At 45.1% G+C, this 26,177-nt stretch overlaps 1 protein-coding gene across 6 annotated transcripts in view; it reads left to right on the top strand.

The window, feature by feature from the left end:
- Positions 1-26,177, top strand: part of TTLL5 (tubulin tyrosine ligase like 5) — a 178,291-nt gene that overhangs the window by 31,721 nt on the left and 120,393 nt on the right. For all 6 annotated transcript variants that reach the window (XM_019499231.2, XM_019499232.2, XM_019499233.2 and 3 more), the window contains exons 9-15: positions 1,120-1,221; positions 1,380-1,471; positions 3,046-3,153; positions 13,129-13,210; positions 15,708-15,769; positions 19,125-19,216; positions 21,868-21,909. In XM_019499231.2, the coding sequence (XP_019354776.1) occupies positions 1,120-1,221; positions 1,380-1,471; positions 3,046-3,153; positions 13,129-13,210; positions 15,708-15,769; positions 19,125-19,216; positions 21,868-21,909 (580 nt within the window). The remainder of the gene's footprint in view (positions 1-1,119; positions 1,222-1,379; positions 1,472-3,045; positions 3,154-13,128; positions 13,211-15,707; positions 15,770-19,124; positions 19,217-21,867; positions 21,910-26,177) is intronic.

Here is a 26,177-nt window from a genome sequence, read left to right on the forward strand (position 1 = left end):
GGCTCTGGATGCGCTCGTAATTCTTACGCTGATATGGCTACCAAGAAGGCCATTGTACGTACCTCTTTCTTGGGAGGCTTTATACATAAGAGTTGCAATAAGAGATGAGAGAATAGTTGCTTTTTGATTCTAGGGCTACTATCCTTGAATGTATTCATGCTTAGGCAACTTCGTGACTAGAAAGAGACTTGGGTACAACGCTGAAGGTAATAGGACTGGCTTATGAGAATATAATTAAACTTCCAGTTTTTGGTAACGGCACCTGAAAAGGCCGGAGGGGAAATGCCATAATCAGCACTTTGAAAATGGTGGGATTCTTGGCTGCCGACTTGTATGCTTTGGCCTTTACTGAAGGAGAAACTTTAATTTATGGAAAATAACAGGTGAATATGACCATCAATAAATGAGGGATGCACTTTTTGGTACCGTATCTTGGATTTGTTGCATTTGTACGTTCCACCCATGAGTTTCCTGAGGGTCTGCCTCTACTATTAAAATGCCCCTCCCCTGCCAATGGCTCTGGGCTGTATAGAGTTCTCTTTGGTGCACACCACGGTTCCCCATTCTCCCTTGCTGTCCAAAGCTCTCTATTTTCTCCAGACCCTCTTTTCCTTAATTTTTCTTCTTTTTTCCTCTTCCTGGATCTCAGGGTAGAGCTAAAAGAGGTATTGTCACCTCAATAGAGAAGAAGTTAATAGCCTCCATATGGATTTCTGGTTTTGAGTGCAGAATTTTAACTCTTTGCCTATGGAGTCATTATTAACACTTTCTTCAGCAACCCAGGGATGGAGAGAGTTTAAGGGCTGTGACTGGTAACTGCCAGGATGGACTCAGAGTTCCCAAATTAAGCTACTGAGGAAAACTTCCTGATCGTGAGAGGTGCTGTGTGGGCTGCAAAATAATCTCTCAGAAGGAACTGGAGCTTCTTCTGTGGGAAGTTCTAAAGGCAAAAGGGGACACAGCCCTGGGGATTAGACTGTGATTGAACTTTCGGGGGGTTGTGCTGCATCAGACATAACTAGGTTTTCCTTTCTTTAGCTGCAGTGATTGAGTGATCTGCCTAGTAGGCTTCATCTACCAAGCTGCTTAATCTGGTTTAAATATTTTCTCTGCTCATAGGTTTGCAACAGTGAGATATGACCAGGGATCCAAGAACATTAAAAACCAGTTCATGCATCTGACCAATTACAGTGTCAATAAGAAGAGTGGAGACTATGTCAGGTACTTGGATATACCTGGGAGATGAGGAGGTCGCGTTTGGGAAGGGAACCATATTCACACTAAAATGGGGGCCAAACTTGGCACCAGCGCATCTAAGATTAGAGCGGTGTTTCTGAGGCATAAGCCAGTGAAGTGAGGCCTTCTTTGGTTTATTTTAGCTGCGATGACCCTGAGGTAGAGGATTATGGAAACAAATGGAGCATGAGTGCAATGCTGAGGTACCTGAAACAAGAAGGAAGAGACACAGCAGGTCAGTAGTGATCCTTTTTGGTTCTTTCCTTGTTCTGTCACCAACAAAGAACCCAGATAGAAGCTGGGGAAAAGCCCTTGTAGGTCCTGTTCCATTCTATCTCAGGGTGGAGGGCAGGATTCTTCCTTACGCGTTATCTTCTGTGGCTATATCCAGCCCATTGTTCTCCATCTTTCCAGTAATAAGATTTTACCTTCCCTTATGGGAAATGATATTGAACAACCTATGTCTCTGTCAAGGTTTTTTTTCTTAATATTTTACCTGTACTTACTTCCCCTTCCTGAAGGTCATCCCATTTCTCCTGGCATCATCTTAAATGCTTCACTCCCTCTACTACTCCCATGGCCTGTCCAATCTGATGGGTGATCTGCCTCTGGAGAACTGTACCATTTTGAATAACTCTTGGATGTGGTATCACGTTTTCATGCCTCGGGTTTTTGCTGAATGTTTTCATTGAAGCCTGATTGTTCATGTAAAGTAGATCCCTCTTCCACACTTTTGCCAGGTCTGCTGGGAGTAAATGCATCAGCAGGGCAGAATCCAGGTATAATCCTTTCTTAGTGGATTAATTTACCTGTGATATGAAGCCCTCAGCTGTTAGTGTTAATATGTCCATCCTATATGTTGCCAGGGAACAATTAGATGATGGAGGAAAGGGTTTGAATCTGGCTTTCAAATAGAAGTATCCTTTCCCCCATCATATGTATGCATGGCTACATAGTCACTTGGTCTTACTACAAGTTACATGTTCCATCAGTTGCACACAACATTTACATATCTATGTTCTTGTTGTATCTAATGTGTAAGGGATATAAATCCAACATAGGCAAGTCAGTGAGAAACATAAGTAGGTTGTTTTCATAATTGTCTATTATGAGGGTCCCTGCATCTTTCTCTGCTGCATCTGGTTCTGGTCACTTTCTGTCTGACAATGCTGAACGAAGAGTGCTGGTCCAGTGTGGGAAGGCAATTTTTGTGTGTTCTTGCAAGTGTATAACAATGTTTGCCACTTCTCTGTGTGCACAATAATGCCTCCTATTGCATAGTTGCTAATTCATCTGTTCTTATCCAGGCTCATGCATGCATTCTCTCATGTATGGAAAATAATTGTATTACTAAAATGGAATGTCTAATGCAATGGCCAGTACCAAATGATTTAGAGGATGATGCAACATTATAGAAGGCAGCTATGAAATAAGCTAGCCATAAGGAATGTTTCTTTCAAAGCTTTTTGGCTTGTGCCCTGAAACATGAGGGTTTATATCTCTTGTTTGTTTAATCCTTTGCAGTGCTCTGTGGGTGGTGATCAGACTCCAGCTGACTTTCGGTGTTGTGCCTGCAATGTGCTCCTGCCCCTGTTTTTAGATGCACACGCTCCAGTGAACATTCACTTGTGAGCACTTCTGCACTAGGATTCTTGTGCATGTATATACTCATGATCTTTTGTTTATGGGTATTTACATGGGTGCAAAGCAATAATGCCTATGTGGTTTCACATGGACAATTGCATATGTACATACCCATATTCTTCTAGTTTTTATCCCTGGCTTCACATTCTTTTTCTCCCCATGTAGCACTGATGGCCAATGTGGAGGACCTGATTATTAAGACTATAATTTCTGCTGAACTGGCCATTGCCACAGCCTGTAAAACTTTTCTTCCACACCGTAGCAGCTGCTTTGGTAAGTATCATAAAGGCATCTTAACATCTTGGGGCTGTTGTTGTTGTTTTGTTCTTCTTAGTCTTAGAGTATTATTTGCTATTTCCAGTACATCAGTGCTTTGAAGGAACTTTTGATCCTACATACAGTGTGTAATGGCAAAGAAAAACTTGGATTGGGTTCTTGCACAATTGTACTGCACTACTAAGGGAATGTGCCCAGAGTCACCGTTGCCCATCAGGGTACTGTAATGGGAAGGGTGATGGATTTAAGATGAACTGGAGGAAGCCAGCAGAATGTTGTGTGCCCTAACATTACCTGGCCCACTGATGACTTTGGGAAGGTTGACTGAGTGAGATTGCACCCTTTTTGTAAAACACCTGGTAGTGGTCACTGGACTAGGTGGCTCAGTTCATTACTATTTTCTATCCGTGGGAGAATGTATTTATGTGTCTGGGTATGAGTGCTGGTGAGTCTGCATGTGTGTGACTGCAACACATGGCGGCGGCAAAGCTTATCTTTAGCTGAGGCTCTACACAGACCTGTGTGTTGGCAAAGGGATTTGAGAACTCACTGGCAGGGGCGGCTGGGAACAGCTCCAGAAAGCGGCGGCTGGTACCAATGCATGCCTTCTCCTGCTTTCCAATGGCTGCCTCTTAGCCTTCCCTGAGGTGGGCCTCCTGCTCTTAGCTGCTTTCTGCAAATACAAAAGACATGAGTCTCAGAGCAGTAGATAATTCTGAATTCAGTTAAGTTTTCTACTCAACTATGCAGGTAACAAAGGCCACCAGAAGGTGAGCATCCTTTTGTATCCTATGTGCGTAAGTATTAAGAACAGGGTAACTGAGCACAGACGTGACCCTGTTGACAGTAGGGTTCTTCCACTAAGCCTTGGAGTGTGGCAGCACTGCAGTTTTCACCACTTCTTTTCATAAAAAAGTAGGGCTGGAAGGGACCACCCAAGATTATCTAATTCAACCTTTTCTATGAGGGAGGATCATCACTATCCAAACCATCCTATACAAATTAATTGTCTAACCTATTAGCAAAACTACATGGTCAACCCCAAGCATAGCCACAAGGTATAACACCCTAACCTGGTACAGATTAAATAAGGGACCACAGTGCTAATGCTCTGCTGCAGCAAGGTTGTTAAAATACACTTGAGAGAGTCAAGGAACAGGGCCACATGCCCAGCTACAGGAGGAGGCAGAGACCCTCCACAGTCTATACTGGTCTGACCATGAGGCAAAATTCATTCAGTGTAGAATGTGGGCACTGATAGGGCAATCGGGGAGGGAGGGGACTGGTGTTACCAATAGGATTCTTTTTGCCAGAGACCCCCCCAAGGATCGACACGGTTTCTCATCTGATATGGTATCAAGTAGACTTTGTTAGTAACTCCTAGACAATATTACAGGTTTCCTCCCCATAATATGACCTGGCAAGTGGCTTCTTAGACCTTTCAGCGGTGACCTTCGGGGGTACCAGGCCTTGGATCTTCCACTGGGTGTGTGTGATGCTTGTTTCTGGCCCCCCCACTGTTTGAGCAGGGGGGACAGCAGCTGTGTCTGTCTTGCCAGAGCCACTGCATGCTAACACACCTATTCCTTTGTTCATTACTTTTGTAACTTTCTCATCCCAAATTGTCCAGTCCCCTGGCTCTGTGCTAAGCACTAGGGCCATGTGAAATTTTGCCGGCAGTTTCATTTCAACACTGTTTCAACTCGTTTTGAGCTCAAAACAGCAGAATCAAAATGAAACGGAGAGTTTCAAAACAGCCTTGAAACGAAATGAGGCAAATCGAAACATTTTGAAATTTTTTAAATGTTTCAAGTTTCGAAGCTCAAGCTGGGCTTGCCTGCAGGGAACCAGAAACTAAAGTAAGGAGAGGGAGGGAGAAGAGGGAGGAAGGCAGGGGAGGAGTGCTCTCATTATTGACTGTGTGACTGGCCAGTGACTGTCAAGCTTTTTTCTAAGGTCCCTTCCAATCCCAGTGCTTTGGGGGTGGGATGGAAAAACTGCATAAAAGGCAGCATTGTTTGAGCTTCCCTGCTTTCTGCATTGGTGTCAGTTGAGTGAAGGCGCACCTTAACACACAGTGTCACCCACCTATGTCATGAGTTTTGCCTGTCAGCAGCTAGAGGTGCAGGACCCCAGAACCCAGACTCCCCCTGCACCTATTTCCTTGACAGCTGGCAGGCTTCCTGGCTGTAGCAGGGCCTAGCAGGCCTGCAGCTTTCACCCTGCTGCGCCTTAACACACACACAGTGTCACCCATGTCACGAGTTTTGCTTGTCAGCAGCTTAAGGTGCAGTTTCCCTGAAACCCCTGCACCTATGTCCCTGAAACTTGACAGGCTTTGTAGGTAGCAGAGGCTACCATTCCTGCAAGTTTCATTCAAATCAGGCCAGAAATGGCAAAGTTGTAGGCTGTTTTGAGCTTCCCCATTATAACCTACGGGCGAAACTTTGAAACAGAGTCAAAAGAGTAAAACTGTTTCGACAACAAAATGGAACAGCTGTTTTCAATCCAAACAAAACATTGTTCCATTGAAAGGGAATGGTGCCATTTCGCACAACCCTACTAAACACATTCCTTATAAGGAAACTGTTGCGCCTTGCTCACCTAGCTCACCAGTCACAGCACTCGCATCTCCCAGTGCCTCAGAAGGCGCTCTGTTCAGTTTTGTTGCTTAGTTCTGGGAAGGCCTAGATTCTTGCTTCAGAGCCTTAGTGCAACTCAGTTTGCCTGCTACAACTGGCACCTGGTATTCAGCCACCTGCAAAGCCAGCCAGCTCTAGGTCTAAGCTTTTCTCTGTTAGTTTTGACTCCTTTCAGAATCAGTGAGACTTGGAACTGATGGGAATTTTTCTTGGTGAAGTAGCACTTTAGCAGCAACTCCAAAAATACCAACAACTCAATAGAGAGACCTAAGGCACTTCTTCTGTGTCTGCCTCTCTTCCCTCCCCCCTTTCTCCCTTAACCCTTGTCTGTAGTTTACTTTGACTGGTTTGTGTGGAAACTAATGCCCCTTACATCCTCTGTGCTGAGCCTGGCTTTGAGGTTATCCCACTTCCTGCTGCCTCCCCAGGGTTGGACTAACCACCCTCTCAGATACTTCCCCACAAATAAACTGTTTTGTTCTATTTGCTTGACTGTAAACATGAATTAAGAGTTTCCCAGGAAAGACAGCTTAAGCAGGAGCCATACTGCTTCCTAGGGGATCCAGAGGCATTCCCAGAACTCAGTATTTTCTGTCGCCTTCCCCCATGCCTATGCCTCTACCAAGCAGTTGCCTCTGATCCTGAGGATGCTGATCTACTTTTTGTTATCATACAGGGCCCATTTGTTTTCCCAGTGTCTTGTTCTCCTTTTTAACCTTGCCTCTTCTGTGTCCTTCTACAACAGGGTTAATATTAATGTACAGTCCCTCACAACAGAAAGAAAATGATGTGAGGCAGTAAAGCCAGCAAATAGAGTTCCTTTAAAGGCTCCTTTTTCTATGGCTTTCCCTGGAAAGGGAGCACTGCAGTTTAGATGGTGCCCTGGGAAGGATGGCATTTCTAGAAGGGTAGAATCGATCAGACCTGTCTATTTATTATCTTTAGTGGCATTTCTCCAATGAATTCTCCATATAGGTTGTATCTGATAACTGTGTTTTCCCTTCCAGGGCAGAGAAAGGCCTCCCTAATTCTTTGTGTTGGTGGCAATATTAATCTTTCCATGCCAGCACAGGTCTCATCCTCTTTCTAAAGGTTAGAAACCATTATTCTTCTTAGATGTAGCTGGGGAGATAATATCGATGTGGGCTCCCCAGAACCCAAATCCATGAGGTCTCTTTTGGTAAATGATAGGCCTTGAGAATCCTAGCAGCAAAGAGTGCTCAAAATTCTTCGGCTACTCAATTGTTGTTTTAAGTCCTGGAGGTTATAAGAACAGCATAGATGCTGCATAACTGTATTGTGGACATGCTCATACACTGGGCATTGAAAGAGCTCAGAGATTTCTTTTTGTTTTGCCTTTTGTTTCAGTCATATGGGCTAGCTATGGCTTGTGGCTTCTAAATGGCTCACAGCTCTTCATTAAAAATAGGCTGTAATTGAGATGGTTTTAGCTGATCGTTATTGGAGAGACCCAACTTTAAGACTTAAAACTGATGCAACCATTTGAGTTTGTTCATGAGCTGAGTTATGGAGGCATAGGTGCCCAGACTCTTTCTAGAAGAAACTGCATATTACATTGACTGTAAAAATGTATTTTATAAGGGAGACCTTGTCATCTCAGTTATCTGCATCTTCTGAAGGCACCTGCTCTAGAAAGAGCCAGTCAGGGTTGCAAGCTTCAGTTTCCATCCAGTGGTGGGGGCTTCTTTGCTTAATGAAACTTTCAGTATTCTAGCTCCCTTCATCCTGCAGGATCCTAAAACACTGCACAAATAAAGAATCGCTTTCTCTAGCCCAGAAATGTAACCATCTCTGGGATAGGATTGTCAGCTGTTTTGCAATGCACAACAGCACTATGCAGAAGTTTAAGGAAGGAAGTGAAGAAAAATGTGGCATCCAATCAAAATTATTGGGGGAATTTAGGGGCAGAATATAATTGCTTGAGAGAATTTTGTCTGGCCTGAATCCCAGAACTAACATCTCAATGTCTAGGAGAAGCAGCATGGGATTCTTCTCTGAGGCACAAATGTTCACACCTTTTTGATTTTTGTCTCATTCCAAAATCAGCACTTCTAGGTATATAATGACCCTCTCATCAAGCTGGGGCACTCATTCAATTTTGATTCAATGAGGAAAATGCATATGGATTTACCATCACACCACTTCCTGAAGCACCTTGGGTTTTCTTTCAGGAGATGGAGGTTTCTCATCGAAGTACTGACCTGATTTGACCCTGCTCAGTTTGTGAATCACAGGCCTAGATAATTTGGCTGCAGCCCCTTTGGAGACCGCATACATTTACCACCCCCCCACTAAGCATTAATTTGGCAGGCAGTGTGGAAAATGCCAGCATTTTAAGGTCAAACCAACACAGTCAGCATTCAGGGAGATGATTATGTCCTGCTCTTGGAAGTAATAGTGGAAACTGACACTCGACACTCTTCCTCTCCAGAAAGGTGGGGGTACTGGGGAAAACATGAGATAAGTTAGACAAATATCCTAGGTTCTACCCAGGAATATTACTGCTTTGACCTGGGTCTGTCCTTCCCCATATGTATGACAGAGAACAAGAAAGCCACATGTATAAAAACATTCCAAAAGTCAAGGAGTTAAAGGAGCTGGATTTAATGGGGTTATTAGCAAATCCTTCTGTGAATCTAACATTTAGGGTTGCAAATTTTCAAGCCTTGTTGTTAAGGTGTGACTTCAGGTCTGTAAGAAACTTCCTTCTCTCATGAATAGCCTGCCACTAAACTCTAAAGAAGGTTGTCTGGGTGGCCAGATGCTGTCCAAAATCAGGTTTTAGGCCTCTTTAAATGTCACTGACATTGTGACTCACTCCATAATAATAGAGGTGGTTGCATGGAGGTTGTTTTGTCTGCAAGAGCTGGGGTTTGCAGCTATGGTGGAGGAACTGCTCTTAAAGGAGTGGAGATAATTAGTGCCAAAATGGATGAAACAAGGTATACTTTGAAATACACTGCTTTGTTCCCTTAGTACTTGTTGTCATCAGCAATCCCTCACAGTCAAGCATGATCCAACTCCCATGGGTCAAATAAAGGGTTGTAAATGAGTCTGTTGATGGCTAATAAGGCTGATCCTAGAACCGCAGATTCTGGCAAATGCCATGCGTAGTGGTTAAAAGGAGGGCTGGATCGTGGATTTCTGAGCCTTGTTTCTTTTCCTTCCATTTCTGTTAGTTTTTCTGCCTTCAGGGTGAGCCAGTTTTCCTCAAAGTAAGATGTACTTTCTCTAACAGGAAAGCACAACAGGCAAGACTTGTTTGCCCCTCCAAGACTGACTATGTACCCCACTTCCTTCCGTTATAGATCCTCTGAACTGCTTAAGAGACTGTTTTGCAGGTAGAGCCAGTTCACTGTGACATCTCAGCAATCTTACTTGCCTCCAGCCATAAAAAAATCATTTTGAGGGTTTTTTTGAGAGATCCAATAATATTTAATGATCTCAGAACTGATCAGGCACCCTTTCAGGCTTTCTGTATTTTGGCCATGCAGGGGTTCATATTACCAAAGACTAGTAGGATTTGGACATGATCTTATCTGCCTAGATATTCAGGTCAGCTCCTAGCCCATCACTTTTCCTGTCTTTCCCCCACCCTGTTCTGAACTCTGAGGATATTCACCAAGGTGCTTGTGATGATAGGAGTCTACTTGAAGAGGAACCATATATCACTGTGTTCCCTTATTTGGATTGGCTGGTGTGGGGCAAGTCTTACCTACTGCTGTTTGAAAACATTTGGTGCATCTTCCAATTGGCCTGGGATTTGGGTCTAAAAGTAAATGCCCCAAAAGCTGTCATACCCAAGAAAACACTAGATATCATAGGGCTCTTTGTGCTTATAGCAGAAAGGATGATGGGCATGATGATTTCCACCTTGACTTTTCAAATTCATATCTTAAGCGTGTAAGAACAGACTGTGAGAGAACCATAGAGAATCTGCCTTGATTACTGGGGAACATTTCACCAGAGCTCAAGTGGCATCCCCAGCATTACTGAGAAATGTATCCATATTAGATAGATATCTGTAGAGCTCCCTGGAAATCCGATGATGCGTTCAGCAAATCAGTGCTTCAGTTATTGTACTCCTAAGACTCGGAGATCCCACCTTCAGGTGGGTCAATTGAATCATTATTTTGGAGCCACCCTCAGTGGAATGAGGGTAACCCTTATGGAAGTAGCTTGAAGTTACTTAACAATAAGTAGAGATCCAAGATGAACATGGGCCGCCAACGTGGGGACGCAGTCAGGAAGGCTAATCGCACCTTGTCATGCATCCACAGATGCATCACGAGCAGGTCCAAGGAGGTGATCCTCCCCCTCTATGCGACACTGGTCAGACCACAGTTGGAGTACTGCATCCAGTTCTGGGCGCTGCACTTTAGGAGGGATGTGGACAACATTGAGAAGGTCCAGAGGAGGGCCACTCACATGATCAGGGGTCAGCAGGGCAGGCATACAAGGAGAGGCTACAAGACCTGAACCTGTTAAGCCTCCACAGGAGAAGGCTGAGAAGGGATCTGGTGGCTGTCTATAAACTGCCCAAGGGAGACCAGCAGGCAGATTAAGTGGCTATGCACTTAGCCCTGCCTCCTTTTGGGAGCTGCAAAACTGTTTGTGCTTTGAGGAATGGAGCTACATCAGGACAGTAGGAATTATCCCATATCTTCCAGTATGTTGAATTAAGCTGTAAAGAATAAGCAGTGGTAGTCTGCTATCGGAATTATGCAGAGAGGAGATATTCTTAAGCTCTTCTAGTATGGAGGGTTTGGAAGTCCTGTCACCAGAGACTCCTGCTCACATTGCTAAGTCTTGGCAGCAGATGCTGCTTCCTGATATAATGTCAAACTCTTAAGCAAGCTATGATGATGAAGCAGGTTTTTGTGGCTTGTGGTAGCTGGGGGAGGGGAATAAGAGCATTATCTGAGGAGCTGTGGAAACCTGATCCCACAGCTTTCCCCATTTTCCCCTTAATAACATTAGTGGTACAAGATGGGCTGTCACAGATCTACATCTGTCACCACCATAGGCTGAAGAGAGATCACAGAGCACAATCCTTTTTCAGTCACTCAGCTCTCTAAACTGTTTACAAAGGGGAGTGGTAGCTAGGCTTGCAGCTGGTGGCTTTAGAGAAGAAGGCCCTGCTCCTTTTTGGGGTCACGTGAACTTCCCCTTCTCATGCTTTCTCGGCGTAAGTTGGGAACCTTTGCCTGCAGAATATGATGGTCCACTATTTTGTGTGTTGCAGTAGTGAGAGATAGGGTCCCTATTGTCTTGAGCACTGCACAGAAATACCTAGAGACATGGTCTGTCCTAAACAATTTACTGTCTCAACAGCAAAGACAGGTGAATGTGAAAGGGGATCAGTATACCAAGAAAGTGACCACAGTGATGATGACCAGCAAATGGATCTCCCAGAACATTCTTATATATATTTAAAGTGGATCACCTGGGGTTAGGAGGATGGAAAACACTGGGATTAGTTATTAAGATTTCAGGGAGGAGAAGGAATGGGAAGGTAGGTGTATATAGAAAGAGAAGAAAGAAGAAATAGGGAAGAATGCTGGAAAGTAGAATGGAGGATGAAGTTATTAGTAAAGCATTCTAGGGGACAGAGAAAAAGAGAACAGGAAATGGTTAAACAGCAGAAGAAAAAGGTATCCAGAGTCCAACTAAAAGTCTATCTTTATTTTTTGACTTGAGGGAGGGTAGTTTGCAGACCAGTTTGCTGTGACAGAACCACTTACTGTTCTTCCACCTTGAGGATTAGCTTCCGCCTTGTCTTCCAAAGTTTATTGTATGCTGGCAGCCTCAAGGTCCTCACTTGTGCCTGGAACCATCTTGCGGAAAAAATTGTTTAGCCTACAGTGATGTTTCTCATATTAAAAATGCTTAACAAATGTCCACACTTGCAATCTACTCCTCCTCCTCTCTCCTACTACAGCCTTCCCAGTCTGGGGAGCAAAAGACCCAAATCTGTACTAGCCTAATTTTCTTTAAGTGGACCCAACTGTTTATCTCTGAGTTGTTATTCTTCCCACTTACTGTCTGGCTCCAGGACCCAAAGAAATGAGCAGGCAACATTCACAAATTCTGCTGCCATTTCCTCCCCCTCTGAGTCCCCCTGCAGCTCATTAACTTCCCATCACAAGCTACATGAGCCCTCGCACAGCTGTCTGCATAGGAAGATCTTGTCAAGCAGTCCAGCTCCCTGGAGCCAGCATGAACGTTAGGAAGGCGACAAAATGCTGGGGCCAGAATTCAAGGAAAGCAGCATGGCAAAGACATTTTCTTGCTTTTGCTCCAGGCACTTGGGAACTGGTTAATTCCATGGAAATCCTCCTCTGGTGCCAATCTGCTGTTCTGCGACATTTTGAAAAAATGTGCAGCAGTTGTATTGACGATCATTAGCTGTCTCTCACGCTTACTGTTGTGCCAGGGAGTCACTTTGGTGCCAACATCTTATTTACAGCCATATTTGTGTAGCATCTTTCTTGCAAACTGTATCTCAAAATAGAGTGAGCATGCTGCATAGAGCTGAAACAATAAAGTCAGACGTGGAATGGGAAGCTGGCTTCAATCTGGCCTGTGTTCTGAAGAGTACATCTAGCACACGTAATACAGTCCAAGTGAGAGGCATATTAGCTGCTGAGAGAGAGGTGTTTTTGCAGTGATTTGCAAAGTTGATGGAGTATCACAAAGGCAGAGAGTTATTAGAAGGTTCTCCAGATGACAGATGCAGAGAAGAAGGCTCTTGCACAAACATGGGGTTTAAATCTGAGTATATATGCTAGGCATAAAATAAGATGAGTAAGTGGAGATGGGATGGCAATGGAAAGAAAGGAGATTCCTATGGCAGACTGAAATAAGACATAAATAGAGTTTTAAAAGGAAGGAAAATGTTTGTTTTACATAAGATCTTGGAAAAAAGTAGAAGTATGAGAGGTTGGGATGTTGCTTTATGCCAGGAAAAGGCAGGTAGCTGATTTCTGCACAATGCTGAGATTTTGGGAAGCTAGAGTTGTATTAGTTCTTGCCTTCTCCTTATCTCATTCTTTTTTTCTTCATTCAAGTTTTTCTCTCTACCTGTCTTTCAAGGACTACTCTTCTGTTTCCCTCCCTTGTCTTCCCAAACTAGAAGTGTATTTATTCTCCATTTTAGGGAAGCCAGCCTCCTATTGGGGAGGGCATTTGAGCTTCATTGAATTTTGAGGGATCAGTAGGCCTAAATGAGGCAGCTGGGTTAGAAGTACCCCAACAGGCTTTCAGTGCTTATCATATGTGAAAGACACACAGTCTGTTGTGTTTTCAGAGCTGTATGGTTTTGATGTCCTTATTGATGCTACTCTCAAGCCTTGGTTGCTGGAAGTGAACCTGTCTCCATCCCTGGCCTGGTAAGTGATTCCTAGATTTAAGCAAAGAAAAAGTTGGGATCTTCATGAAGTAGGATGAAATTGCTGGCCATGCCAGATTCAGCTAGTGATCCTCAGAGGGCATGGCTAAGTCAAGGCCATGGTGGTGGTATTCCACTACTAATAGGCTTTCAGAGTGGATTTCCTTTGATTTTTCTTTTGTTAAAGTGACCACGTTTCAGCACGGTTTTTAAAGGAGTCCAGTTGGGGTTCCATGTTCTCCTTATTTTTTTTAATTTTTTTTTATCCTTCCACTCTTTTACTATTGCTGTTGCCACATAGCTTTGTGTCATAGATCTGGTCAAGCTCCCACTTTTGTCAGATACTCCTCAGGCAGCTCTTCTGGATCTCAGTTGTCTGAGTCCACTGTACTTTAAGCCTCCAAAGTCAGAATAGAGTCTAGATACTGCCCTTGGTTTCAGTCTCTAGATGTACTGTTGGGATGCTGGTCCACTAAGTAGCGTTCCCTGCTGAGATCTGAAACAGAACTACCAATCACCTGGGTCCAGTGCTTTTATTCCTCAGACTCTTCTGTGGCTTAAATATGCACTTTTTAGGGGTGTCTACATGTTTTAATTAATGCACTTTTTCTAATGTGCATTTAAATTTAAGTACCTCCATTGTGAGGTACGAGAAAAAGGCACATAAGTCTATTTTAATATGTGTTAGTGGAAGTGCATGTTTTTTGTGATGCTTTAATGTGCATTAAAATAGGCTAATGCACATTAAAGTGCATGTGTAGGTGTGCCCTTCGAGAATTCTAGTTTTACTACTCTGGGCTACAGTTTAGTTCTTCTGGAGTATATGGCTGGTACTCCATGAAATGCTTGCACATAAATAGGCTTTGAAGAGGGTTCTGAAACCACTACTGCTCTTTATTTATTAGTTAAGGTACAAGAATGCATAGACCCAAATATAAAAAGGTAAAAAGCAAGCATTTCCCTGTCTGTTTCCTCCACATTCTTTGAGGAGTAAGTGTGTTCTTTGGATTGGGGTAAGGTGCTCTGGGATGGTCCAGGGTTCTTCTGTGTAGCTTGTGGCTTGTCATCTGAACCATGGAGTCTTTTCAGCCCAGCTTGCCTTCTCTGACCTTGGCTGGTTCCACAGCTAAACTGAGCCTCACCTGCTGCAAAAGCATGCTAATATCTTCTCCGCTCCTGCCCAATGCTTCTTGTGAACCTCTGTGAGGCTTTTGCAGTTTATATATCCTGCTTCCAACACCATGGCTTCTTTGTTGTGTGTTTGGTAACTTTCCAATCTCCGAACTCCAGCCCCCTGCAGACAGGTAAGAGAGAACTGGTTCTCTTGGGTTTCACCTCCTTAGCATACCAGTTGTCAAATTAGAGTACAGTTAACTGTAATGACACTTCTTCATTGCATTTAGTCTGAGAGAGAGATGCTGGAGGCTTTGTTAGCTAGATGGATACACATTCACACAGAAGCATTTGATACCACTATTTTCATAGTAACAGCTGCATAACAACTTATCTATATACTCCAGTATTCATAAGTTATGTATCATTGTCCTAAATCATCATATCTAGGGTCCTAGTTGATTTCTCATTTTTCTCCTCGCATACAAATTGTTTTCAGGTACATAATACATCAGAGATATCACTTCCTCCCTACTTAGGCAGCTAAAAGCATGTCTGTACCATGATTAACCTCATCATAACTGCCTCTCTGACTTTTATAATACCCATTTTACCCCTGTCTTAACTCCATTCAGAATGTTGTAGCAAAACTAATCTTCCTGGTCTATTATTGTGTACATACATGCCTGCATACCTAGTTTCTTATTGCATTTTGCTCTCTGTTCTGCTGGTAGTGCCAGCTTCTGTGCCTAGTTCATCTGTATTTTCCACAGATTAAAGAACATGATGCTTCTGTCATTATGCTCCTGTAATAAAAGCCAAGGCCTGAAAGACTTATCCTGTCTTTTAGTTCTGATAAATTTAATTCAAAATCCTTGTGCGTAAGAACACATGTGCTTCTTGTTTTCCCCTGCATCTGTTCCGTGTGTCTGTCTGTTCTTTCAGGGCCCATCCATTTCCTCCAGTCATTTGTTCTTTGCTTCTTAGGATCTGTTAGTCTGTCACTTCTACATGTTGTGGCATGGTTTAATATATGTATTGCAATAACACCCAATCTTCTAAATGAAGTACAGATCCAAATAGTTTCTGCCCAACAAGAACACAGACGAACCTGTACATGATGTAGCAATTGTGTGGGGAAAAAGGAATAGAATTCAATAAACTAAACTAAAAATTTTGTAGACGCATATAGATTCACATGTTGGGGGTTTTGTTTTGGTTTTGTTTAGTGCATGCTAGACTAGACTTTCCTCTCCCTTACCCATTTCATTCTGCCTGTGCTTGCTCAGAATGGATGCACTGGGAATACAGCGAAGGGGGATGTTGGATACTAGTGCTTTTTTTTATTTAATGCTCCTCTTGTCTCTTGTTGCATGTGGGGACAGTGATGCTCCTTTGGACCTGAAGATCAAAGCTAGCATGATTTCAGACATGTTCACCCTTGTAGGTGAGTGCATTAAACGTATTCTGTTTGAATCTTTACTTCATGTTCTTCATATTAAGACAGTTTTTGCATGGTGTGTTGACTGGGTTTGAATAGAAGTTTTAGGTTTTGAGAACTGGGTGTATAATACAATGACTGGGGATTCTGGTTAGAATGAGTGTATTGAGTACAGGGAATTTGTGTGTATAGAGTAGCATGGATGTAGTTTATGGTCTATACACTGTTGTAGGAGAGAAAAATGTGCTATGTTAGTAGTGCTCAACCTTTTTGGCCAGTGGGCCAGATGGGCAGTGCCCAGTCCATCTACAGGCTGGATCTGGCTAGTGGTCCCAATTCAGTGCTTGGGGCTGGCACAGCAGTAACCCACCTGTCCCCACAGGGTGGTGGTGGCCAGGGGAAGAGAGGATGTGGTTCAGCCCTGATCCTGGGAGGAGTGGTGTGGCCTGGTGCCAATCCAGGTGCAAGGGTGGGGGGAGGGGTGTGGCCCAGCTCCTGAGGGGGAGGATATGTGGCCCAGCCTAGACCCAGCTGTTGGGGTGGGAGGGGGTGTGACTCAGCCCTGATATAGCTGCAGAGGAGGGGCGTGACCCAGTCCTAATCCAGTTGCTAGGGAGGGGCAGGACACAACTTCAGTGCAGGTTCCAGGGAGGGGCAGGGCCCGGACCCAATGTAGCTCAGTGATGGGTACAATACAGCCTGTGGGCCAGATCTGGCCCACAGTGGGTCCTTTGGTCCCATCCAGTGAAGGCAGAAGGGGCAGCCTGAGCCTTGGCATATGCAGCCAGTCCTGCTGCTCCCAGGCATGCAGCAGAGCTGGGACAGTGTGGCAGCTGGACTCCATTTTTCAGCAGCCCTGGTAGTGGCAGCGGTGGCTCCTTCCAGTTGTTACTCTGGACCCAGCCCCCCTGTCCGGGCACCCCAGCTTATCTGCCCAGCACCCACTGGTGGGAGTGGAACCCATGTGGGTAGGGTGCTCGGACGGGTGGCTAGAATGGGACCGTGGGCTGGCAGTGAGATGGGCAGGCAGGGCTGAGGAGACCCTGGGGTCGCAGGTTAGTGACAGCACAGGGCTGGGGTAGAGCTATAATTTGTTCCCTGAATGGCCTTGCGACGGGCATGTATTCTGTGGGCAGGGGTGTTCAGGGAGCAGATCACGGCTCAGCCCTGTGATGTCACTGCCCCAAAATCCTGGACCCAGCTCCCTACCTGCTCTCCCGCAGCCCCATCGTTGCCCTGGCAGAGTGGTTTGCCTCTGCTCTGCGTTCACCTAGCAGAGCGGTTTGCCTGCATGGCTCCTGACTGGTCCATGGAGACTTTGGGCTTGCGGGACAGTGACAGCACTGGGGCAGGGCTCTGGTTCTGTGGGCAGGGACTTGCAGGGAGCACATCTCAGCTCTGCTGTACCTCTTTGCTGTTACTGCCCTGTGAGCCCGGGATCTCTGTGAGAGGGTTCAGGCAGGCCATGTGGGCAGGCAGACAGGATGGGACCACAGGCATGCAGGGAGTTTGCGTCTGGGGCCATGTCCAGGATCTTGGGATAGTAACGGGGCAGGGCAGGGTAGGGTCACAATCTGCTCCCTGTACGCCCCTGCCTGTGGAACTGGCGTCCATTGCAGGGGTGTTCTGGGAGTGGATCATCGCTCTGCCCTGGCCCTGTGCTGTCAGTGCTCTGTGACACCACTCCATGATCCCAGCCTTGCCTGCTCATCCCACTCCTGAACTATGTTCCTAGCCCAACCATGGCCTCATCCCACATAGGGAGTTTTGGTGAGTTGTTACGTGATGGGGTGTGCTGACCTGGCCTGTGGTAGCTTGGTAAAACCACATGTGGCCTGCTGTCTACCCCTGATGTAGCTGCAGGTGGGGAGGAGCGTGGCCCAGCCCTGATCTAACTGCTGAGGTAAGGGGAGGGGAGGGGGCATGGTCCAGCCCCAACCCACTGTGTGGGGCTTGGGAATTTGGCAGCAGGGATGAGTAGTTGCATTACTTGACACCACTCCCCTGCCACTAAATTTCCTGATCTGTGAGGAGCCCTGCAGGCCAAATACCATGGCTCCTCTGGCCACATTTGGCCCATGGGCTGGAGGCTAAGCACCCTTGTCATAGATGAGGGAGTATCAGTAGAGGTCAAGATTTAATAAGTTGTGGGGAGGCTAATAAGCAACCAAAAGAGAAAGCTGCAAGTGGTCTGTTTTGTGCAGGATCTACAATTGCCTTCTCTTGTGTGTTTTGAAGGCTTCTAGGCAAATAAGGTTCTTTGAGTAAATGTGATATCTGGGGGTGCACCGACAGAGATCTTTGGGGCCAATACCAGTAGCTGATTTTTAAGGAAGTGTACTGGCTGATACTGATCCAATTTCCAATATGCAGCCCAGCAGCTGATAAGTCTGTTGTGGTGGAAGGGGAGGGGGAAGGGAAGGGGCATGTGGGGTACAGATTGAGGCCCCTGCAGTGAGGGAGGGGGTGGGGCTGGGGCAGGTGATGCCTGGCTTGGGCAAGGCAGGGCGCTCGTCTGGGGGGTATAGTGGAGAGGTGGCTTCTGCTGCTGCATGCACCCCTGGAGAGCATGGGGGAATGTGTGTGCCCCCCTTGATCTGCACGGGGTGGGCTGCAGCTACAAGCTGGGGCTGGGTCGGTGCCAGGCTTTTCCCAACAGGGGTTGGCTTGGGCTGCGCTTGGGGCAGGTGGTAGCACTGCTGGGATTGGGATCATTGCAACCACTCAGAAATTTGCCATAGCCCTCCCTCCCCCCAAACCCCTCTTACAGTGATGCCACCGCCTGCCCCACCCTGAACGCAGCCTGGCCCAGCCCCTGCCAGGAAAAGCCCGGCACAGACCTGGCCCCAGGCTGCGGTGGCAGCTGCCTTGTCCCACACAGATCCGGGGCATGCCTCCCGCCTGCCCGCTGCCGCCCGCGCGTCCATTCCTCCCCCCCCCCGTGCCCTCCTGGGGTGTGTGCAGCGTTGGGAGCCGCCCCCTCCCTGCGCCCCACCTTGCGCTGGCTGGGCAGTGCCTGGCCAGCCCCTGCCCTACTTCCTCATGGTGGAGGCCTTGATCTGCCCCCCTCACACCTGTTTCCTCCCCCCTACCCTTCCACCACAACAGACTTGCCAGCTCTCTTGAGGATTGAGCGCTCTCAGGTGAAAGGGGTGCTCTTTTCAGTATTCTGCCAAAAATGTAATGCAGTGTGGAGACTCAAGGATTGAATGTAGAGGAGAACTTCTTTAGGTCTTGTTCAGGGTAGAGAGACCCCTGGGTTAGTTGACATTGTTGCTGGGAATGCTGGGTTTGAATTTAATGGGCTGCTTAGGTTTTCCAGAAATTGAAGGTTCTTATATGACTTTCCCTTCTCATCCAGGCTTTGTATGCCAGGATCCAGGCCAGCGGTCAAGCCGGGCACCCTATCATTCATCTGAGTCTGCCAGAAGATATCCCTTCCAGAAGTCTCAGGTGAGTTCAGAAAACCAGGACCTCATGCTGCAGCTCTCACTTGAATATCAAGAAAGCAACTTATTTGGTTTGGCTCAAATGTGAAAGAGCCTGCAAGTGAGTGAGGTTTCCTGGAATCCTAGGATTTCTGAAGGAGAAGATGCCTGGGATGCAGCTGGACTGTGGGTGTCCCAGTCAACTTCATTATGGGTGACTGACTAGCTTCAGGACCCCCATGTTTTTTTTTAAATGCGAGTCTTCTTCCTGTGGGGAAGGAGCTTTTGCACTTGTAACTATAGCCTCTTCTCCTTTTGCTCTTGATTTGATTCCTTTCCTTTCTCTCAATCCCTTCAGGCTGGGCCTCATGTGTCATGCAATGATTGCCCTTGCCCTTTGAAGTGCTTGCTCAGTGCTAGTTTTGAAATGCAACTTTCCCTCACCTCTTTCTCCCAGCCAGTTGGAATAAATATTTGTTGGGATATTGAGCTCCCAGCAAATGGCAGAGAGCTCCCCTGCTTCTATTTGCATTTTTAAGGATATTTTTTGCCTGGCAGACAATTTGCACTGGTTGTGAGTTCAAAGACTTCTTTGTTTTTAGAGGCCAGTGGATGATTCTGAGCTGCCTACAGGTGGCCACCATGCTGCTGAAAGTTGCCTTTCCTGTGGCATGGCTGTGTGACTAGAGCCCAAGTAGGACTGTTGGAAATCATTCCTTGTTTCACTAGGTGAACACCAAAAGTGTCATGGTCAAAATATCAGAAGACACAGCATCAGTTGTAATAAATTGCATCTCTCAAAATTCTGCCAAAACAGAGTCTGGATTTGGAATCACCCTGAGGGTGAGATTAGTTTATGAAGTGAGACACAGAAATACCCGGCTGAGGCTCTAGTTCAATAGATGGATGCTGAAAGTCATGAGGATCTACATCTATTCTGAGGGAGGAGCACAGTGCTTTTTCTTTCTGTGATGTTGCTTCTGTAAAACCCCACTGTGGGGGCCAATTAGTAGTGTAAATCTCTACCAGTGGGAACATATTCAGAAAATGAGTTATAAGGTAAGTAATTTCTTTTCCGTGGAGCAGCTAGACCAGACTTTGCTGCAAAGTTAATTCAGTTTTCTTGAACACGTTTTCCTGAACTCATAGTAAAGAGAAATGGAAAAATCAAACACCAGGTTTTCAGCTGCTCTTGACTTACACAGGGGATTTCTCATAAAACTATAAAGAGTAATTTTTGGGTCAACTAAAAAGTAGAGAGGTTGAGTACTAAACACTGGTCATGAAATAGCAGTGTCCTTTCTTTATGATGGAATCTCAGCTTGTGCTCTGCTTGCTGAGACGAGCCATATAGGAAATGAGCAAGGAAAATCAGCAGGATTTTCTGGGCTTTACAGGGGATTCCATGGACAGAGGTGAGAACAGGGTTTTCTCTAGTAACCAAGAACATTTTTGGCTTGCTATTTTTGGGAGGCTCTTTGACATTGGTTTCTGCTCCATCCTCAACTCTTCCACTCTCATTCCCTATAGTAAAGGGAATTCTGAGACATTTTTAGTTCTTTGATCTCTGAGGTTTGAATTGTTTTGTGTATGTGACCACTAATCATGGGCAAGACTCTGTTTGCTGGGAACAAATAATGAAATTAGAATTCTTGATCTGGGGATGGTTAAAGATGGCTTCTGTTCCCTGGGTCCTTCCAAACTGTACCGCCAATTCATTGTGTGATTTCTTTCGGTTGAGACACAGAGCACTGGTAATTTCCAGATAAATGGAGTAATTTTCTGCTTCCTTTGTTAAATAACTGCTGATGGGGTTGGAATCTTTTCAACGAGTCCTAAGTCATCAAGGACCCACAGTCTTTGATTAAAGAATGGTGCTTCATGGAACTGACAAATGGATCAATTGAGGATAATGTTGGCAAGCCCTTTGCTTTTCCTCGGTATCAGAGAAGAGGGTGGCAGCCTGGTGACAGCCAAAGGCAGGAAGAATCTCTGTTGTTATGCAGATGCTTATTTCCGCTTATTTCCAATTCTCAGCCCCCCAACCTGCACTACTGAGCTAGACTTGCATAAGCACCAACAGGAGGCTTATGTACTCTCACAGACTGCTGTGATGTACCGCTTTTTACTATTTCTGCATCTGTAATGGAATGTTGAACAGAGTCCCATTTCACCATCAGAAGTGGAATATCTTTGGGGAATTTAAATCAAATGGCTTCTGGGCCCCTTGGAGGTTTCCCTACTGAGGTTTTCCCTCTCATCTCAGAACAGTTCAGCTTGAGAGCATTGATGATCTGCTCCCCTAAATAGCTGGTTAAGTGTTAATGCAAGAAAAACATATGTAGATAATTTTGGTTTTAACAATTGGGGTAAGTTCCTTACAATTTGCATGTCTTTTGCCTCTGCTTTGAGGATTGTTGCACGTACCCAGAAAGCTCTAAATTTTTGAGCATTAGTCTAAAAGTTCAGATGACTGCTGTGGGTTCAAAGAGTAGAATGTAATTTGCTCAGGTCAAGATCTGTGGTAGCATAATGGAGCTTCTAGCAGTCAGCCTGGACTTTGGCTATGCCTTTCACTACAGGGCACCCATTACTTCCTCAAAGCAGCATGCTGGGAGGGGTGAAGGTGTTTTGGAATAATACGAGATTTTTATTCCATTTGTCTATTTCTTGTAGCGACCTGTCTCTGCACAGCCTCGTCCAACAAATACCAAGTTGGTAAGTATTGGGCTTTATTTAGTTTTATTTACCAATGATAAAGATCCAATTTTAAATTTTATCTAATGCTTTTAATACAGATGCACCACATAGTGGACAATATGTAATCCAGGTGAAGATATTCAGAGGAGAAAAACATTTTTCATCTGAGATTTGAATAGAAATGGAGAGATACGGCACAACTATTGCAGATGGCATGAGCTGAATGGGAAAAGATTTTGTACCAATAATAGCCAGATTATTTAAAATAAGTAGGTTATGTCTCATGAGACTAGTTCAACTGAGCCAAATCTCTCGAGGGCTTTAGTACAAGGGTATTTCTAAACTGTATTTTGAAATGAAACAAACAGGTGCAGGTATTAGGGATGAGGATAGTAATAGTCATTTGTCTGTAACTTACAAGATGGTAGCAACAGAATGTGTACATACTGTTGCCTGGAGACCTGGCTTTAAGAACGCCATAAGAAAAAAACACTGTATTAAAGTAGAGGCAAGACAATGGAGGGGGCAGCAAATGGATATGGTGTCACAGATGTGAATAGAGAAAAGGAGTTTTGGATTGGTCCTGACAGATTACACCCTAGAGTACTGAAGGAGCTGGCAGGTGTCATAGCCCAACCTTTGGCAAAAATATTTGAAAATTCGTGGCACTTAGGTGAAGTACCTGAAGACTGGAAGAAGGTCAATGTTCTACCCATCTTCAAGAAAGGGCGGAAAGTAGATCCTGGGAATTACAGGCTAATCAGCTTGACCTCAATCCCCGGTAAGATTGTGGAGAAAATTATCAAAGAGACCCTTCTTGATAAGTTGGCTGATGGCAACATCCTGAGACACAGCCAGCACAGGTGTGTCGTGGGTAAGTCTTGCTTGACCAATCTCATCTCCTTCTATGACCAGGTGACATATCACCTGGACAAGGGAGAAGAGATTGACATCATATGTCTGGACTTTTAAAAAAGCCTTTGATCTGGTCTCACGATCTCCTTATGCAAAAATTGGCCAAATGTGGCCCCAGCTACACCACAATCTCATGGCTGCAAAATTGGCTCCGAGGTCAGACCCAGAGAGTAGTAGTTGATGGATGCAAATCATCATGGCGCTCCGTGACCAGTGGTATCCCCCAAGGCTCTGTCCTTGGACTGGTTCTCTTCAACATCTTTATCAACGATGTGGACATTGGTGTCAGAAGCGCGCTGGCCAAGTTCGCTGATGACACTAAACTTTGGGGCATAGCATCCACACCTGAGGATAGGCTAGTGATCCAGGCTGACTTGGATAAGCTTAGTAAGTGGGCAGATATAAACCTGATGATGTTCAATACCGAAAAATGCAAGGTGTACTCCACCTCAGTGGGGAAAAAAAACCCCACAGCATGCTTATGGGCTTGGTAATGCTATGCTTGCTAGCACCACGTCTGAAAGAGACTTGGGGGTCATGATTGACCACAAGATGAACATGAGCCACCAATGTGATGTTCCAGCTAGTAAAGCGAACAAAATGCTGGTCTGCATCCATAGATGCTTTTCAGGTAACTCCCAGGATGTTATCCTCCCACTGTACTTGGCCCTGGTGAGGCCGCAGCTGCAGTACTGCATCCAATTCTGGGCTCCACAATTCAAGAAGGATGTCAAGAAGCTTGAGAGAATCTAGAGGAGAGCCATGTGCATGATCAGAGGGCAAGAGAATAGGCCTTATGATGAGAGGCTGAGAGCCATGGGACTCTTCAGCTTGGAAAAACACAGGCTGAGGGGTGATTTGGTGGCTGCCTATAAATATGTAAGGGGTGTGCATCAAGATATGGGGGAACACCTGTTCACCAGAGCACCCCAAAGGATAACAAGGACCAACGGTCATAAACTCCTCCGTGACTGTTTTAGGCTGAATATAAGAAAAAACTTCTTTACTGTCTGAGCCCCCAGGGCCTGGAATAGACTCTCTCCAGAAGTTGTGCAGGCACCTACTGTGGACTCTTTCAAGAAACGTTTGGATGTTTATCTTGCTGGGATCCTTTGACCCTAGCTGACTTCCTGCCCATGGGGCAGGGGGCTGGAGTCTGTGATCTTCAAGGTCCCCTCCAGCCCTAATGTCTATAAAATCTATGAAAATTTATCAAGGTCACAAATGGCAAAAACAAAAGAGGCCTGAATGAAGGCCCAAGGAGCTGGATTTGGATTGGAACGTTCTTTTTCTACCCAAGAAAAGAAACAATTATTGGACTTCAGACATTAATCTGAATGAAGTAGTGATGGAGTTGCAAATATGGTAGGTCAAGATGGATTAAGGAGATGTCAAGAAATGAATCCTTAAAGGCAAAGGAGGGTGGATATACGTATAGCTCCTTATTATAAGTCTTAACTGAAGCTAATTATGAAGATGATAAAACTGAAAGAAAAGGGGCAGAACTTAATCATGATACTTCCTTGTACAGGGATGGACAAATCTTGGTAGGGGCAACCATCGGTATTAAGTAGGAGCAGAACCATGATATAGGGGACCCAAAGATATCTGCATAGTTTGGAGATGGATCCAAGAGGATGGAATGCTCCAGAGTTTTAAAAGGTGCTCTTTGATGCAGGAGGAAGCAAAAAACCTTTTGAAGTCATTAAACCAGGAGAGAGAAGATGCCATGCCATTATCAGAATGCATGCTCAGTGGAAGCACTGAAGTGTGCTGGTGGGGAGAGGGTTTTCTGTTATTAAGAAGAGCTACTTTTTCTAGCACTGTAACAGCAGCATAGTTTGGACTGCGTTCATGGGTGGAAAGCAGACATTCTTGAATTCTTTTCCAAGTTTTGTTGCCATATAACTGACTTAGTCAATACACTTCTCTTTCCCATTCGGTAATGAGGATAAGTGACCTTAGCCTACCTTCCCTACATGGGTATTATTGTTGGAATCCAGGGAGGATTTAAACGTGTGGATGTCAGGAGATTTATAAAGCTAAGGATGACACTGGGGACAAAGGAGTTGATGGCTGATGATGCAGAGGTAAAGGAAGAAAGAAAGACTAAGAAATCATCATCCACAGCCTATGGCAAAACTGCCTGGATATTAATGTATTTGTTTCTCCCGTTTTCTTGTGCCCTCTGTTTGCTCAGGCTTTGGGTTTCCCTGCTTTGGGTGGGGTGGGGGTTCTTGTATAATGAGTTTACAGTAGGCTCAAGGAAACATTCTGAATGGGGACTTCTGTGTCAGTGTTTTTCCCTCTGGATCTTGCAGTGTGAATTAGCAATGGATTGCCCAACCCAGTCTGCTCTGATGCAGCATCCGTTCTTGTTTCAATTGCTACATCCTCAGCTTCTATTATTGTACTTGCTGTTTTTAGTGGGGGAGCCAAACAGAAATCCTATCCTTTTGTTACCAGTTCAAATAATCCTTAATATTCTTTCTTTTGAGTCTATGACCTATGGGTTTTTTCCTAAGGCCTGCCCATATTGAAGATTCTGTCATATTTTTCTTCCCCTCCTCTGCTAAGTGGGATTTTGAAAGTCATCTGGAGGCATGGGATGTACTGGGCTCAGTTCTTCTAAAAGCTTTCTAGAGCGGCAGCCCAATAAACCATTCATCAAATTATGTGCAGCTGTGCTGATTTGAGTTTTGTTACATTCTTAAGAAAATCCTGCTATTTTGGAAATGCTTTGAACTCTAGGCTTGCAATTGGATTTTTTATAAGTTATCACTGTACATCAAATTTCACAGTTGGTTTGGTAGAACGTCTTCAAACCTGCTTGATTTTCCCCTTTTTAAGTCTTCCTCAGCTTTCTGTGCTTGTCTGTGGTAATGCTAACAGTTTGCTATGGTGTGCATATATGCATGCAGACAAAGAGTCTTTCTGTTGAGTATTGCGAAAATCAGATTGTGATCTTTCAGTGTACTGAATTGAGGAATGAGTGTGGCTACTGAATTGAATGTCTCACCCTTTTCTCCAGTTTCATTTCACTTGTAAGTTACTGGAAAAGTAGTGCTCTACTGCAGTGCAATTGGGTGCATCTTGACTTAGGTGCCTGTTTGGGAGGGGGGGGAGGTGCTTCTGTGGATGGGGGCCATGAGCATGAATCCTGTCCCTACCACCCTTTGCATGTAGATTCATCTGTGCTCTGGGCTGGAAGTGTGAATCCTGGCTTTGGGACCTTTTGTGTATGTGTCATACTTTTTCTTGCAGGGGCTAGGGGTGTGAATGCTGGCAATAATGTCTAGGCTACTGTGTTTGAAAACTGGGAACATGAATTCTAACACTAGTGCCCAGAGGTGTGGATCCTGCTATAATTG

The sequence above is a fragment of the Alligator mississippiensis genome, chromosome 2, assembly GCF_030867095.1.
Source record: "Alligator mississippiensis isolate rAllMis1 chromosome 2, rAllMis1, whole genome shotgun sequence".
Taxonomy (NCBI): Eukaryota; Metazoa; Chordata; order Crocodylia; family Alligatoridae; genus Alligator; species Alligator mississippiensis.